Below are 18,899 nucleotides of genomic sequence, written 5' to 3'. Positions count from 1 at the left end.
AGTATCTGTAATCAGAGTACCTAATTATGGAATATTGTAACACTTAAAGGGAAGAAAGAAAGCTTAAAACAAATAATTCAGAGCTAAAAGGTATTGTGTGACATGTAGAAATAAAGATTAAAAATTGACATAAATATATCCTTTTTTAAACTAATTGAAACTTGAATTGTAAATTATGTATTGATGCCAAGCATTTTCACGTGCATTGACAATAAAGTTGTTTAATTGCATTTTAACTGTAACTTAGTAAAAATTATGATGTGCACTGAACACCACTATATGACTTGAAGCAATAATTCAGAGTTCAATATTCATTAAGTATTTTTTTTCTCCTAATTATAAGTGCTTTTTTTGTGTGTTTGGCAAATGTAAGATATGATAGTTTGAATGTGATTTTATTATAACTACTTCTTTGTTTCCTCACTTGTTATTAGTGACAGCTAGTCTTGATGAACGTAAGAAAGAAAGTGTGGGAGCAAGAGAAGCAATTAGGTGGCTGGAAAATGAACTGAGGCATGGAACTAGGTGAGTAACGTTTTTTAGTTTTTACTGAATAACCTACAAGTAAGAATGTTGTGTTGGAATACAAGAAAATGTCTGCAAAAGTATAATATTTATCCAACCATATATTTTTATATTCAGTTAAAAAAAATTAAAAACTAACATGTAATATATGCATATTGTGTGGGAAAAAATACTTTGATTCTGTAACCTCCATTATTTTGGTTAAATAATTCATAGTTTATAATGTTAAAAACCATGTTTTAATACCTGTGATGAGCGCAGCACTGATTGGTAGCTCATTGTGTAGTTTGATTTTAAACACTAACCTGTTACCATACTCTTTTTGGTTTGGAAGTATAATTTGTCATCGGTTATTATTATTATTTGTTTGTTTGTTTTTTTCAATTTTTCTGTGCAAGTTTCATCTATGTTTTTATTCCCAATCTTGAAAATTGAAAATATTCTTTCCAACTTGTAAAAAAAAAAATAATGCCCTATGTCACGAATTGGAAATTATCTCTATTCTTATACTTGCACTTGTTATTTCAAAATTCTAGGCATAGTTAAAAACATTCTTTATCTTTCAGAAGTCAGACTCCATTTGTCACCTTGTAATAATTTTCATCTTTCAAAAAAAAATTAAATTCAATAAAACTATTGCTGCTATTTCTTAATATTTTCAGCTGGAAAATGATTGTTGTGAGGCAAATATTTTTGACTTAGTTATTACTTGCCATCATATCATTTATAAACATCTAACTAGGGTTACACTACCTCTGTTTATTTCTGTATATAAATATATAATAATAAATAAATTGGAAACCTTGTTTTGAATTGGTTTGATAGTATAAAAGGTACTAATATTGTTGAGTTTGTTTCTATGTATAAGTGTAATGATAATTAGGTTTAGGATATTTTCAAAACCTCATTAAAAAAAAGAGTAATTTCAAGTAACCAATCTTGGATTGAAGACCAGAGCTTACAAGTGTCTCATCCTGGTCCTCTAGACAGAGGTTGGTGTCAAGGCCGAGAATGTTTAAACTAAGAGCAGTGGTGAGAATTTTGAAGACAAGACCACAGTCAGTAGTGCAGTTTTATTAAATGAGATAAGTTTGGCTTAAAATAGACACTTTTGATACAATCATAACAGTCATAAATAGAAAAGTCTTAAAGAATAGGCTAAATAAGTTTTTGGTCAAAACAAAGATAAGGTTTGCATCTTTACAGAATATACTTTGTTATAGTGGTACTCAAATGTTTTATGTTACTGCCAATAACAACAACAGATACACAAGTTTTACAAAGTGCAGTCCATCCCAGAATTTTTTGGTTGGAATTTCATCTTAACATCTGATGTACTACAAAATGGGATACTTCTTTTTGACACTGTATTGTGATTATTATTATTGCTTGCCTATTAATAATAATAGTTAGAAAAGAAGTACCATTTGATAAATATATTTTTATAAGCTATGTCACAAAAATTACCAGTTTATTACATTTTGTATAGCATTGCCAAATCAATGTGAAAACTTTTTTCTCTAACTTTATTGTTATTTTGAACTAAACCTCTGAAAATTAATGCAAAGAATACCTGTGCACATCCCTGTAATATCAGGACTACAACACAGGAATCATTTTTCAAAGTTCCTTAACAACTATTGCCATCCTTTCATAGGTTTATCAGTGACTTTTGGAAATTTGTTTTTTGTTTTTTTTCAAATTTAGCTGTTGGTTATTTATTGAAGCCACTTGTGTGCATTTTACATGAAGAGAGGTTAAACAAAAATATTTATTAAACCCGTTTATAATCTGTTTGGTCTCAATGATCTTTGCCTTTCATTTTTAACACGTTGGATTCTGTTTTTTCAACGGAGAAATTTGAATATGCAAACTTGACAATTTTGGGCTGAATAAAAAAAAAATTATAACTGTTCCTTTAATTCTGAGAAATTGTTTTTGTGTATGTTTGCTGGATCCCTTCTCTGTTTCACACTAACAACAATTTTAATTATAATTACTATGGGCTGCAACAGGCTGTGTTGAAATGAGGTGTTCCATAAGACTATCTAGACACATATTGGATGGTATCACCTTATTATGGACTGCCACTCATGGACAATCACAAGTAGAGCTAAAGGAAATCCTGGTTGTCCCTGCCTATCATCAGGTTGTATAAACTGGGATCAGTTTACTTTCAGACATGTAGGAAACTTGGTTCACATATTGCACAGATTTTAGAGTACTGTTCCTCAGGTCCCTCCAATGCTTTTTATCTCCCAGACGTTACCAGTGATCCTTGGGAGTCCGTACCAACCACAGTTTTCTGTTGTTGGAGTGGCAGACAAAAGCTTTTCCTTCAGATTGTTTGAGCATGTTTCTCCACTCTAGGAGAAGAGGGCAAAGTGGGGGGGCCTTCATACTTTGTTTTCTCCAAGTGTAAGTAGGAGTGGCACCAGCCTCCATGGGAGTGTACTTGTAATTCCAGTTCAGATTTAACACAAAGCTATCTGGTTGGTGAGTGCATGGCCATCCTATTTTATCAATGTTGATTTCATTTATTGTTCATGGAAGGTGATCCACTATCTTCTCATAATTCTGAAAGTGAAGTGGTCCTATTCTAGGTCCTTGGTTGAGCACAGGTACCATGGAGACATCCTGATGGATGGGTTATATATATATTTATAACCATTCTGTTCAAAATACAGCAATGGTGTTCTGATGGTGTAAAGAGTATACCATCCCTTAAATTGAGTGGCATCATAGAATTAAACATCTAAATGCAGTTCTCCTCTTCAATTGGATGTGCTCATCCTATCCTCATGCAGATGTTTGAATCCTGCAGGCTGGTTTTTGAATATCAAGAGAGCCAATCAACTTTAGTCCTCACACAGATTTGGGGTTGTCCATCTGTCTCCCTTGATTCTTCCTTCTGTGAATTGGGTAATGGAAAGTAAGCAGTATATTTCTGTTTCTGTCTTGGGCACTTCCTCATTCTCTCATGAGATATGGATGTTACTGACCTTTGAATGTTTTGGCACAGTCCTACAGTGACAGGAGTTTATTGCTTGCAGTGAGCTTCCAGCAAATACAGGATGACACATTTCCAGATTTCTGGATCAATCCTGTATCATGCCCTGGAGTCTGTGTTTACCTCACATCCATGATTTTAGGGCCTGAAATGACTGTGATGATCCTTGCCTTACCTTTAAGCAAATGTCAGTACCCAGCGAGGAGGTTTTAGATGTGGTTAACATGATAAATATGAGTTGGTTACGTTTGTGTCTGACATCTTAATTAGATGAACACAATCCTCCTATGGCAGTTCCTGGAGGGGGCATATAGATACAAGCCAACTTTAGTTGAAACTGGCACAAAGTGTATGTAGAATAAACAGACATACAAGTGAATCACACTTCTGCTTTATATATTTATATTAATAATATTTTAATATAATAGCCTACATTTAATCTTCATGTTAAGGTTAGCAGTTTAATTTTTAACATTTCTAACAAAGGTGAAGAATTGCATATTGTGTTACATAATCTAACAGCTGTTCAGTTTTTAATTAAATTATAATAAATGGTTTCAGCTTGAGTTTTGAGTTAAAAGTTCAAATATGTCTTATGAGAGAAGCGTAAGGTAAAAATTTTCAAACTTTCTTCACTAAAGAAAGTTTGAAATACATTTTCTCTATTTTATTAAGCTTATGATATATATATAAGAAGATTGTGATAGTAAACATATATACTGTTACTTTATTAATTGGGAGACTACTGTCAGGCAATATTTTCTGAAGATGGACTTCTCTATGAAGCATGTGTTATGAGTATTAATGAACAAGAAGGGACATGTGTTGTTCACTTTCTTGGGTATGGTAATGAGGAAGAAGTTTGGATTGGAGATCTTCTTGCATCTCAAGGAAAGCATGCAAGAGCACAGCAGGAACTTGCAGCCCAAGGTTATTTTGCTGATAACATTGATGTGTAGGTAAAATATGCATACTCAGTCAGTAATTTAAGACTTGTATAACATTATACATTTATATATATTTATTATATTGACCTTTAAGTCATTGCTAACCTACATCACAGAAGCTACAAGGATGCAGCACATGTGCACCCATCTTACTGTATCCAAGAGCATAAAACTGACCTTTAGTCATCACAAAGTTACCTATCTTGGCTGAGCTTTAGTGGGCTAGTATTTTCAGTTATATATGTATTATCATTACTACAATTAACAAATATGTTTTTAAACTTATTTCTTTTGTAAAATATAGAACTGTAAATAAAGAAGTAAAGCAAACAATTATCTCTTCCAGTTACAACCTTTGTACTCAGTTGCTCTTTGCCTTATGTTGCTAATATTTAAGAAACTTCACACGTGGAAGATGAGAAATTAAATAATTTTTAAAGGTTTTATATATATACATTTGAATAACAAAAATTTATAAATTACTATATTGATACCATTATAATTTATCAAGTGTAGTAACTAAGCTGTATTTGGGTCTTAAAGAATATGAAATTTCAAACGGGCTAAAGACCCAACTTACCAGCACAAAGTAATACTTTAAAATGGTTGAGAAAACCACTTGAGGGATATTTTAAGCTTTTGATTGGTTATTCACAAGATGTAAGTGCATATAAGGACCTGTTTTCAAAAATGGGAAGAGGTGAGTAGAGCCACTGTGTTTAATTCAGTATATGAATTATATATCAGCAAATAGAAAAGATAGGAGGTTCTTATTTCATATTCTAGCTTCTCAGTATCAGTAATTTTAGTTCCTAATTTGTACAAAACAATAAGCTTCGTACTTGGACACCCAATCTGAACCAATGCTGCATTTAACATACCTTGTGACACACAGAAATCAATGTTTAAAAGTGTTTTTTTAATATTTATTTTTAAATTAAGAAATTGAATAATGTATAATATGAAAATTTACAGTATAATCTACAATTTGATACCAAACATAATGACATAAATTCATAAAATAGTATTATAGTAGTATTATAATTGCCTGAGAACAAGCTATTTTTTTATGTAATATATTGTAATGAATATATGTGTGTCCATGAAAGATATCATAAGTGAATGTTTTAAAAGTATTGCATGGTATTGTAAACAGTATAAATACAAAAATGCTTTGTTTCTAAACTCTGCCACAGTGATTTTTGTATCTAAACTTTATGTAGTATTTGTCAACCTTTGACTATGTTCTTTTAGGTTTATTCCCATTTTGTTTACAACTATTTAGTCTTAGTGCCAATGGAAGTAGACAGCTTTGATGTCACTAGTTGCTCCACACATTTTTATTTTTGTGTGTTTTATCTTGTACAAAATAATACTTTTTCAAGAATTGAAAGAAATCCTTTTAATTATTGCACAGAATAAGTTTTTTTCCTTCAGATAACTTAATACTTGCATGTTAAAATGTTTAAATATTTAGTATTGTACTTAAAGCTGGTAGAAGTATGTGTAACATTATTCTAAAACTGAAATCTATAAAAAATTAATGATAATTATTGGAATTATAATTTCAAATACTAAAGATTACTTGTAGTAACATCATTCTTTCAAAGAGGTAACTGCTAAAATTATACTTCTAGTTTCATTTTAAAGGTATTTTAGTTTAAAAATAAAATTGTGTTCTTTTCACCAGGGCCTGGCATGGCCAAGCGTGTTAAGGCATGCGACTCGTAATCTGAGGGTTGCGGGTTCGCATCCCCATCGCACCAAACATGCTCGCCCTTTCAGCCGTGGGGGCATTATAATGTTACGGTCAATCCCACTATTCATTGGTAAAAGAGTAGCCCAAGAGTTGGCAGTGGGTGGTGATGACTAGCTGCCTTCTCTCTCATCTTACACTGCTAAATTAGGGACGGCTAGCACAGATAGACCTCGAGTAGCTTTGTGTGAAATTCAAAAACAAAACAATCTTTTCACCAGAAAGAGTTATTACCTGAGTGTGCACTTCAGTGTAAGTTCCTGAGCATGCTGCAGGCCTCTAACAAAGCTCTCATTCCTACATCTATTAATGTGCATTGTACCAGTCTGTTGTTTCGTCATTATTATACCATAGCCCCCCCAGCAGTAGGAGGGTGACACATCTTTTATGTGTAGTAGTCACCACAAACACAAGTGTAGTCTTTCCTTTCTTCATTATCAAGTAGAATAATACTAAGTTTAAACTTAACAGTTAGAACTTTCATTTGAATTATGTTGATTTTGATTTTCTTTTAATTCACCTTTTATTGTTAGGGGAAACATGTCTTACTACCTGTTACTGTTATTTAATCCAATGTACAAGTTTCATCCAGTAATCTTCAAGGTCATTATTAGATCTATGGCTATTGCCATACTTGTTTTAGTGTATTTTTAATTATTGCCGTTATTTTCTTTCTTTATGATTTAAGAAAAAGGACTATCATAATATGAGCTTCATGTTTTCAACTGAATGTTCCCACATTAATGATATCCTTCAAGGTTTTTTAAAACTCTTTTACAGAAGTCATACTATACTGTAATGACAACTGCAGACAATGATCAGTGATATTACTGCCATTGTGCACAATTTGGCTGGGTTGATTCTTATCTCTGATGTAGGATACTAACTACACTTGCTTTAACTTCTCATTGAAGTTCTACTTTTGTCTTTCTATGCTTGGGATTTACAGTTATGTGTCTTTTGTTTTCTCTTTCTGCAGTTAATTTCTGCTAAATCTTGAACACCTGCATGGTCCTCTTTCACCTGATACTTTGAGTCTAGAGATATATTTTTCTTACATTTTTCTTTCAATCTACCCTTTTTCACCGTATTTCAATTTCTTTTTTGTTTTTCTGCTCCTTTTTATCCATCATGACCCTTCCAGCTTTTGTGAGGCAGCTTGCACATATTTGTTTTCCACTTTGCTCTGGGTTTTCTTCCATTTGTTCCATTTAGTTGGATATTTTTTTGGACTGCTCCTTGTTAGGTTGCTTTATTTTCTGTTTAACCCTTATCCAGGACTTCTGTCTTGGGTCCTTGTGATATGGTGTTTGGGTTTTTGTGTTTTTTTTAATTAAGTTGGTATCTTTAGCTGATGATGCAGTTCTTCAGCAGTGTTTGTATTCACCAGATTTTTATTTTGTGTGTCTGTATTTATTGTTTTTTTTTTTGAGTGATCCTCCTCTTTCTCTTGTCCTCTTCTTACTATTAACTATCTCCCTTAAGCCATGGAGGCAATTCATTCCTGGAGCTACTTGTTGACTTCAGTCCTGTAAAAAACTTTTCCATTGGTGAATCCCTTTGCTACATCCTATGAAGTTCTGTAGGTTCTTTCTCAGAGGTTTTTCCTTCCATCTTTTACTCTGCACCTCTCCTATTGAATAGGCTGTGAGGTAATTTCTCTGCTCCATTCTAGAGTTCTACTTCTGTATTTTTTTATCATTCCAATGAAGGCAGAAGGCTATTAGTCTGTCCCACTTAACCCAATTTTGGTCTTTCTTTTGGTCAGTTTTCTCATCATGATGGATAACTTCCATATCTTGATTTGTCTACATATTTTTTGCTTCCTTTGATTTACCTCAGTGATCAAATATTTGATTCTCAATAGTTCCTTTTAAGTTGGTTATGGCCCAGACTTTTTTTCTCCGAGGTCATATTCTTGAAGCCTATTATATCACTAATCTATAGACACTTGGTCTCCACTTACCACACCGAGTGTGGCTTACTTTGTTTTGACTTCCCTTTTCCTTCAGGAGTAGTCTCATTTCAATCTCAACCCTCCTCTAACTACATTCGTGGAGAAGGCACAGCCTACATTTTTTGTCTTTGTCACTTGGAGGTTTTTTGATACCAGGACTCTTGTTTCCTTTGTTTCCTGCATGAGTTATTTTGGAGGATTCCCTCTTCTCTTGAATCTTTTGTTCCTCTTAGATTTGCCCATACACATTTCCTTCAGTAGTTTATGACCTGTCAATGCAGGTATCAGTTGATCTCACATGGCCCTGGATACCCTTTTTTTCCCATTTATACAGACTTGCATATGATTGGAGCCTTTCAGATCTCAGATCAGTGACTGTGTGCTCCTTCTGCATATAAATGTGAGTTTCTGTATCTTTGGTGACTGTAGGTGGTACTTAGTGCTTAACACCCACCAGTTCTGTAACAACACCTTTCAGCTGCTTCTGTTCCAATGAGGTACAGCTCTGGATGGCTGATCCATTTCTGATGCCAAGGGCAAGGTTTCTCTGGTTCTATATTTTTGAGCTAGTCTCTCCTCACAGTCTAACCTTCATTTTCTGTCTCATCTGTTTGGTATTTTTATTGTGATCCATTCAAAAAACATCTGTTGTTCCCTCCCCCATTGTGGAAGTACTCACTCTCAGAACTTCTTTTGTCTTGGTTCTGGTCTTTCTCATATAAGATCATGATCATCACATTTAGTTACTTATGAATCATGTCTTGAAAACTTAAGCTTAGGTGATAGAAGAACAACTCTCTCCTAGATCTGGTACCTTTACATACAGTGGTTTCTCTATCTTCTGGTATTTGTAGTGGATTTTTCTCTCACTTTTGACCTCCTATCATTACTGCCTTTCCACTCACTTTACTTTCAATCTCAGATACTATAAGATGTGATACAATAGTGTCCCATCACATACACCACAGTAACGTTTCATGTATCCTGGCTTTTGTCTCCCACTTTTTGTCAGTTTCCACTCCACAGAACAACTCTCTCCCAGATTTGGAACCTATCCATACAGTGGTTTCTCTATCTTCTGGACTGCTTGTTTGTTTTTTTCTGGTCTTATAACTACCTTATTCAACATATATATATATTATCCAGACAGTGGGATGTACCAATAAGCAGTTGGTGTGTAACAGGAAATACTTACCCAAAATATGCATTCAATGGGTAGCATGGAAAATGTTAAGCCATCTGCCTCTGCTTATTGCCTGCTGTTGATATGGAGTTTTATACAAGACCAGCCAATCATTAATTGACAAAAATGTAAAACAAATTGACAGTCAGGGGGGTGTCTATACACAAACACCTGGTGTCTTTAGTTGTAGTAACCTTTGTGCTGTCTCTAAGTAATGGACATAATTCCAGGTGATTGTGTCTGATGACAGTGGTCCATTCACATCTTCAGTATTCTCCCCATGCAAATTTCTCTCTTCCCCTATTTCTTATAGTACACTTGTTTTGTTTCTTTTGGAGGGGGTGGCTTTGCTTCATTAGTTACAAGCTGCTGAGGAAGTAGATATGGAGAATTTCTCATTTAGTGATGTGATTGCTGTAATACAAAACCAAGTGAACACACACCTGTATTCAGAAGTAGAGCTAGAGTGTTACCTGGTTGTGTAGTACAAGACATGTCATTAAATTATGAATCAAGCCAATCTTGACTGTTAGATCCAGACCAATGAGCTGTGGGATGATATTCTTTGTACACCTCATTTGTATGATATCCAGTATTGAGTAGCCTGAATTATAGCTTTAATAACACTATATGCTCATGCCCAGCTATCCATCTGCAAGTTAATGAACAGTTGAACAGTCTGCCATTCTGTCCATCTCAGTGATATGTTGGCATCCAAAAAAAAAGAAAAAAGGTTTCTATGGCATTATGTTTTGCTCTACTACCTCTATTGGGCAAAGAGTATTCTCAACTTGAGATGGACATAGTCTTTCAACAAATGCTCCCCATTAACTTACCCACCTTATGGATATCACACCCCATGGGCTTTCCCTTCCTGGTGCTGTTTCCAGAAAAGAGTTCATCATTGTAATTTCTTTCCACCATTTCAAGGTGAGAATTTAGCTCTTAGTGATGCAAAAAAGATTAGTAACATTTCTAAAGTTAACATTTATTTTACCTGTAAATGTATTTCAGATTGATACACCACCTCCCATTCTTCCTTCACTTTTGGTGTATTTAGTTTGCCTCATGAGGCAGATGTTTGTATGGATTACTAAGTATGGATGATGTATTGCTCTCTTATTGGTGAAAGTATAGTTAGTTATTATTACATTTTAAGAACAAAAGAAGTATGTCATCAGTTAAACCACCAAAGACAACATGACATTTACTACAGATATATTTATTTTTTAATATATACTATTGTAGATACAGCCCTTTGGGCAGTGCCCTTCTTTAGTTATCTGTAGTTGAACAGTAAATTTGTGAAAGAAAATGTTCTAAATCATCAAAGGTTATATGACTTTAACAAAGAAATGTGTACAGTAATGATTACAAATGGTTAAAATAGTATAATAGAGAATTAGTGAACACAAGTTATAAGAAAAAAATCTATGAATAAAATGGATCATTTTAACCACATATAAAAATGCATCATATATTCCATCATATTCATGTGTTGTAGAAAATTATAAATAGGAAAAACCAACATATTGTTCATACATTTTGGGGTCACAGTAAGCTGTAACACAGATAAACCAGTGGCTTAACACTAGTTTGCAAAATAATTACTTTAAAATGTTCAAAGATATCTTAATAGGATAAATGAAAGCTTTAGCTTTTTTTAAAGTTTCTGTTCTTTGCTTTAACTTCTTTTAAACATTTTTATACAGTATTATGCATTTATTTAATCATGTATTATTTTTTCAGTGATGTTTTTTTTAACTTTCATCAACTAATTTTTCATTTCTTTTACAAAATTTTCAGTTGTGGATTTTTATTTTTAAAATTATAATATACATGTATATTGTTTTATATGTACAAAACAGTCTAATTTCTTTATTGTATTGTTTTAAACATTTTTAAACACTGTTATAAGTGTTTATCTGTTATATTATTGTGTAATCTTTTCCATTTACTATTCAGCTAAAGGTACCTGAAGAAAGTATTACCCAACAGTTTTATCCACATCAGTATGTATTATTAAAAATATAGTTCTCTGTAGTTAACATCTTATCATTGGTGGTTTAACCTACAATATACTTCATTTTTCCCTTTCAATAACTACTATGCATAATTTATTATACAGTTTTATATATTATAGACTAGCACAGAACGCCTAGCATGTGTAGAAATGGGAGCTTTGTTAAAGGCTTGTAGAATGTGCAAGAACTTACATAACTATGTGTGTGAAGGAAATCACTCACTCTTTGTGGTGCAGAGAAGTAGGTATCTCTGAATTACATTTTTCAGGTAAGAAAAGTTTTAACATTTGAAAGTGAATTGCATTTACATTGTATCATCTAAATTCATTATTTAGAACCATAGTGAGAGTATGGAATGGATTGGAACCAGGTACGGATCTCTAAAGGCTGGAAACAACCTGCAAAGAAACTGTTTCACATCCAATCATTTATGCCACTTCATGCATGTAATACAGGTTTTCAGGTATGGTCTTTACAGGTCACTTGTGAACTTACTGGCGAATAATGAATTTTCAGAACTAAAGCAAATAGAGAAATAAAAGAAGCTTATTGGATTGCTAATCTAAACTGTTCAACCTTTCAGAATTAATCTAGCTCCTGGAATTGATGATCTCTGTTCATTGGTTTTATCTCTGTCAAAAAAATAAAAATAACTGTTCTTTCCTTATTTTTTTATGAAATATGAAAGCTGAATTTTCTAAAATTTGCTGTTTGTTTAAGATAACTTTTCATACCTGTTTTTATAAATTAATTAGTATGACATATATTTTTAAATCAGTCTCCAGATGTCACCTTTATTTTACTTAAACACCTAAGCATAGTTTTAAATACACATATATTTAGCCATTTCTAAATTAAAATATCCCTAACACCTTTCCACAGACATCACTGCCATTGGCTATGTTGTATAAGAAATGAGACACTTACAATAATTTATAGACAAATAAACATTTCCTGGAAAAACTGGATGACCTTCATAATATCACTAAACTCCCTCTCTGTATATAAATATCATTCATTTGATTACACCACCACCACCACCAGTTTGCCCCTGAAGAAGAAAAGCCCACCTTATGAAAGAGCTCATATTGTAGTGGTTTTTATTTCATTTTATTTTACGACTTCAGCTTTGTTCTTATTATCCTCCTGCACATTTCCAATACTCTCTTCAATGAAATTTATTTTTGTTATTAATTCTCTTGTTTTTACCTTGTGTGTTTTTGATCTTCTAATTTTTCTTCTCTTTATTCTAATTTCTGTTAATTTATTTCACATCTATTTGTTCTCGTTTTCTTCACGTTATTACCACTGTTTTGTGATTTCCAACATTTTTTTAATCTTGGTTCAAACATACACTGTCATCTTGAAGTCTTGATTCTATTTTATTTACACTAAAATATTATTATTCCTTATGCTAATATTGCAACAGTCTATTGGTGTGTTGTTTTCTTTTATTACTTAGTAAAAATATTACTAATTCCAGTCTGCTTACAGGAAAAAAAGTGATTATCTCTTTAGGTGAAATCTCTACAACTTACATAATTTCATGAACTAACGATAACTAAGGGATAGGTCTAACTCACATATAAATAAACTTTCCTATCTGTGGTACTGAATCAAATCTGGCTGTTTAACCTCCACTAATTCAGTAAGTGATTGAGAACATGGTAACAGACTTACTAACTAATTAACTGACACATTATGTGACAGAGTAACTATGTGATACATGTTTCAATATTAAAATATATTTTTTCCAAGTCTTCAAAAAACTTAAGATGCAGCATGTAAATCACTCCAACTGTAAACACTTAGAACATTTATAGACATCACAAAATACAAAACATCTCAATTAAAATTATAACAAGAAAAACATATTTCTAAATTTGTATAACTGAATTTTTATTGTAATAAAGCTAACTATAAGTCAAGGTAATTTTTTCATTGCTTTTTTTTATATAGATTGTCACTGTTTATTACTTATGTATATAAGCTTGAACCGTTTTGTTCAATTGTATGTACAAGGTTCCAATCCAGCTTGGCAGTATGCTGATCAACTCCATGGACCATCTACATCTTTTGTAAGTCCATATATGTTGAACTGACTCACTCATTTGTCTTTAAAAGAATGTAAACTCACCTCTCAGTTCTTAAATAATTTCTCAAAAAACAAAGAGTACATATGTTTATGCTAATATGTTATTTGGTTTACTAGCTTGCAAGGTTATCCCACAATTTGCAAATGTTTTCAGACAAATAACAGAGAAATTTACATATGGCATCACTGTGGTGAACATCATTTTTTTACACACATTTGTCAGAATTTGTAAATATTTTCTTAATAATATATTAGTGAATTTACAATATAATGCACACAATTTCCAACAATCAGTGAACAGTATCATTGTAATATTTTCTTTTATTTGAGTAGTCATTTTTCCAAACATCATTTATATGAACTTGTGGCTACCTTTCTTCCATTCATTGCTCATTTAATGAAAAAGATATGTATCAGGTTTTAAGTATGTATGGACTGGATTTTTTGCAGTAGGTGTTTGTAACTTGTTGGCAATAAATTTCAACAGTAAACAAATAGAACACATCCACTTGCTTTTAAAAATATTTTAAAATAAGTCACTTTTACATACAAATGTTTGTTACACTGTTGGTTATCAGAGTTGTATCCAGAGCTTTAAATAATTGTTTCCTTTCATCAAAGTCCACACAGGCTGATTCAATTACTTTAGAATGCAGTTGATAAGACAAATTATTTTTCTCTACTCTTATCACAAAAGTACCAGCAAATAATTCATTTATATTACCCTATGGGTTACCACAGTTGTATCAGGCTTTATAAACACTCCTTAACAGTACAAATTTTTCTTGTTATCTGAGTTAAACTGTAAAACTCCTTTTAAGACATCAATTATTAACAATTTTAAAATATTTCTTTTACTTAACTTTGTTTGGTGATTGCCACAGTTGTATCCAAGAAAAAATAGTTTAAAGTTTTAAATAAAATTGTGATTTCCTATAGTGAAAAGAATATTTTGTAAATATATTTGACTTGTTTTGATTATTTCAAAAGTCAATTGAATGCCACCCAGTTTGTGTTCAAAATTTTCACAAATGCTTATTTTAAAGAATTCTTCCCTCTTTTGCTATTAAAATCCTGATAACATGACTAGTCTGTGTGATAAATGGCATTTGCTAATTGATTAGTTAATAGGCTCATTAATCAGCTAGGTTTGATTAATTAATATGTGCATGCTCCCTACAATCTATGCAACCAAATTAAAAAAAAATTAAAAATTGGCTATGTGCTGTCTTTATAATATTTTTCAGCAATGCTCTTTTTTTAAAATATGAAACTTCCTGTTTTTATTCACATTGTTTTGATTTTGTTAAACAGTTTTGAATTACCCTTAATTTTGTATGATAAAACTCTTCCAAATACTCTTGTTTGCATATTCTTAAAAAATGTGCTTTCGTCTAGAAAGAAATTTGTTGTAAGTTTTACAGATATCCCCTACTTAACAAATTTATTATCATTATTGACTAAATACCACAACAAGGTTGATATTATATTTGTTTTCCTAACAAATAGTAATCTTAAGTCTTCTGCAAATTGAAAACATTTTTCTCTATCACAAATAAAGGCAGTAATGTGTTAATTTATTTATTTTCTTTGAACAGGATTAACAAGAAACTAATATCCAGTAAAGATCTGAGTCGTCAGAATATGTTTAACTGCGTATCGTACACTGAATGATAGACTTATAAATATTGCAACTCAATAACACTGTAGTATATCATTCAATTAGTAAAAATTTAATTTTAAACAAAAAATCAAAACAATAGTAAAGTATCTTTATTGAGCCTTTAACAGTGTTCATGTGATGTCTGTGTTTCATACATATACATATGCTCATCAAATTATAGGAAAATTTTAAGCCAATACTAGGTACCACTATTTAGTGTGTTTGTACTAAATATCGTGCACTTTGATTAAATAGTTTCTACTTTGAGAAGTAAAAAACCAAAAGGTATCAGTGACATTGCTTTTGTCTAGAAATGGTTAAATGAGCTAAACAAAAGCTACTGTTTAAAATTAACTTTGAACATATTGTGAACCATATTGTCTGCCTCAGTGTTCATCTGTCTCCCATTCGAAAGCTGCACATGCAGACAAAAATCAACATTCACATGCAGGCAAAAAACCAGCATTCACTTCAGAAGTGATGCGAGAACAAGAAGGAATGATGTTGACACCAGGTGTTCTTTTTTGCAGGATATTCTAAACTAAATTATTAAGAATTAATAACACTGTCATTCACATTTTAAAATTGTAACATAAATAATAAAAATGTTGATTTATTATATGTTATTATTGAGCAGCTCTTAGCCTGACTTAAGTGCTGTGCAGTTACTTTTCATGCTGGGTAACATAAATAGCTCAAAGCTTTACTCTAAGTGAATAAAATCAAGAGTGCAACACAACTAACCTTTTTAAAGTCCATAAAATAATTTTAAAAAAAGATTATCTTAAATGTTTTCTGTCACTTGTAATGAATACTTTTGCTTCTAACTTACTAATTTACTTAATTAAGATTCCAGATATTCCACCACTACCACCTTTTCCTCTGGATGATGATGGTGTCACAGATGACGAAGCTCTAGCTTCAATGCTGATGTCATGGTATATGAGTGGATACCATACTAGTAACTATCAGGTACATTATAAAGAAATCTTATGAAGTTATCAAACATTTTTTGTCAAAAAAATTGTCCATTCTATTTTACTATTATATCCTTCAGTATGTTCAAAAGTTCTGAGTAACTGTTTTTGACTCTGTTACTAAGGATTGATGATTTCTGTCATCTAATTCTTAATGTATGTACACTTGAAAATTTCGTTTTTTAAATATCTGCATAAGTATTACCTTTTTTGTATGGCCTAATAATTAGTATTTCAGGTTGTGAGGGTGGATAACTTGAAATTGTGAGTAGCAGAACTTGAGTTATAGGAAGTGTTTGACTTAGCTGTTTAGCCCTTATGTACATAAGGTGCATCTTTAAGTTGAAAATTCAAATTTTCTAATTTCTTATCTTCTTTTTTATAACACATTGAGCAGTTTTATCACTAGTATATGATTCCATATTGGATTTTGTTTATAGCTAAACAATACCAACAAGATAAATTCTCTGTTAATTTATTAAAGTTACATTAATTACACTGCACAACTATTTTTTTGAAAAGTTTTGCTTTCCAAAAAGTTGTTGCTGATTGTGGCAGATACCTGGTGGGTATGCATAGATATAGTTTTGGTTTTGCTTCATCACATTGGAACTCTGAGAAATAGTCAGTTAACTGTTTACTGGCAATAACGTATTTAATTGCATTTATGTTTCTAATATGCTATTAAGTTCAACATAATTAGAAGTGTTTTGCTCCTGATTTTCGTTTGTATTCAATGTCCGTGCATCACGTTGCAGTGTCCAACAGTAGTCAGCAAGCATTGATGGATTCCAGTTGCCCAGATATCATTTTTCCATTGTAGCAAAACTGAAGATTTCGATGAAACGGTACATGATGGGCAAATTTGGATGTGATTTTTTGATCAACAGCCAAAAACCTATAAGGAACACCCAACAGTGTTCAAGAAGCAAAAACTTTGTTGTGCAGTGTTATTAGTAGGATCGTAACAGACATTATTGTGAGGCAATTACCATGTTACAAGTAGTACTTAAATCACTGGATATGCAGTCTGTGATAAGTGTATGAATCACCAACCCAGAAGATTTATACAGTAATAAGGAAATGAGACAGAGGTGAAGGTTTAAATAATAAATGAAATATGTATTCAGACCCTTCCTTATCTACTTTGTTTTAGTAACCTTATACTTTTAAGCATCTGCTGGTTCTCATTACTTGAAACATTTTTTAATAAAAGATTAACAAAATCATTGTAAGAAAATAAAACCAAGTAAAAGAAAATGCTTACTGGGAAGCAGAGATTTGGTTGGCAGGAAGAATTACATGGCTATGATGACTGGCAGTGTTTGACTCACTATAATTTTACTCTAGCATTTATATAATTTAGTGATTTAGAAGTTTTGGATTCTGATATGCATATGAACTCAATGAAAGTTATTGGTAATCCCAAGAATTACTGCTAAATAAGGACTGGACTGTTCCTCTTGGATGATTTTTGATAGACGTGCATGAATCAGTTAATGCTGTCTATAGACCAAGGATAACTTCATGATTGAGATTTCTTACCACAAGTTTAATAGTGTCTCTATTTTATACTTTTACAACTTTGCTGTTTCTAAGCCTTATTATATATGATATATGTAGAAATATTAATGCATATAAGTAACTTGTATCCATGTGAATGCTTACATTCCATTGTTCAGTTATATCACTTGATTAAACAGAGCTGCATTTCTTTGAGTAACTTATTGTATCTGTATTTTTACATGTGTAAAGTCTAGGTATGTGATAATTTATAACAACTATATGCATGTGTTATCAATTTCATTATAGATTACACTTGTTTATTAAATATATTTTGGTTTCATTTTACTCTTCTAGTATGTTAATTATGCCCTAACTCTCGACGTGTTGAATGTTAAGATCTCGGGCATTCTTTAACAAGGTTATCTCAACCATTAAATCAGGGGTTCCCAACGGTGGGTCGCACCCCCCAGGGGAGTCGCGTAGCATTGTTAGAAGTAGCTTGGGATAACATTTATTTTATTTCATCAATTACATTTTCATGTCGCGAGTGCCAATAGGTTGTGAACCCCTGCATTAGATAATACATTACTGTTGGATAATGTTTTCTCATGAATGTACTTAATTGCTACTTACTTTCCTTCTTTTCTACCCATAATTATTTCAGGGTGAACTTTGAACCTTAATCTTTAACACATGACAGTGACATTATTTTTATTCTTCTTGTTCTAGGCCTTACGACAAATGCGTACTGAAAGCTGTGAATGTCAAGAACATGGCAATAAAAAATGTTGTCTTCGTTGTTCATCATGAATTATTGTATCAAAAAAAAGAATTAGTTCTTTCAAGTTTTTACTGAAATTGCTCTGTCTTATTCATGTAAAGTAATATTCTTGTAAATTCTTTAAGAAGAAATTATGCAGGTTATGTATTGTTTTTATAAATAAATATTTGTGTTTTCATCAACTCATTGCATGAAACATCATTTGTTGACAGTGTGTTACGTATTTATATATTGAATATTTATTACGTTGTTTTACTATAGATGTTACAGAAATGAATGTTCTTAAACTTAATTTTTTGTTGTTATTGAAATATTTTTGATATACACTTTTCTAATTCCTGAAAATCACTAGAGGGTCTAGATAAGGAATTTTAGTATTAAAAAGTACAAAAGGTATAATACTGCTGTTGTATGACAAGTATAATTAATTATAATTATGCTTCACACCATAAGAATTGCAAATTGCTCATTATAG

The 18,899-nt window shown here is 31.8% G+C and overlaps 1 protein-coding gene across 9 annotated transcripts in view; it reads left to right on the top strand.

Annotated features, from left to right (window-relative positions):
* LOC143243103 (nonsense-mediated mRNA decay factor SMG5-like) overlaps positions 1–18,606 on the top strand; it is a 30,037-nt gene extending 11,431 nt beyond the window's left edge. For 2 of the 9 annotated variants that reach the window (XM_076486836.1, XM_076486840.1), the window contains 6 exons: positions 435–525; positions 1,512–1,583; positions 11,738–11,865; positions 13,425–13,480; positions 16,010–16,132; positions 18,373–18,606. In XM_076486836.1, the coding sequence (XP_076342951.1) occupies positions 435–525; positions 1,512–1,583; positions 11,738–11,786 (212 nt within the window). In that variant the 3' untranslated portion in view covers positions 11,787–11,865; positions 13,425–13,480; positions 16,010–16,132; positions 18,373–18,606. The other 7 variants (XM_076486844.1, XM_076486842.1, XM_076486839.1 and 4 more) reach the window with 6 other exon arrangements.
* The last annotated feature ends 293 nt before the right edge of the window (positions 18,607–18,899 follow it).

Source organism: Tachypleus tridentatus, unplaced genomic scaffold, assembly GCF_004210375.1.
Source record: "Tachypleus tridentatus isolate NWPU-2018 unplaced genomic scaffold, ASM421037v1 Hic_cluster_2, whole genome shotgun sequence".
Taxonomy (NCBI): domain Eukaryota; kingdom Metazoa; phylum Arthropoda; class Merostomata; order Xiphosura; family Limulidae; genus Tachypleus; species Tachypleus tridentatus.
The sequence above is the reverse complement of the archived record's forward strand: the minus strand, read 5'-3'. Positions and strand labels throughout refer to the sequence as shown.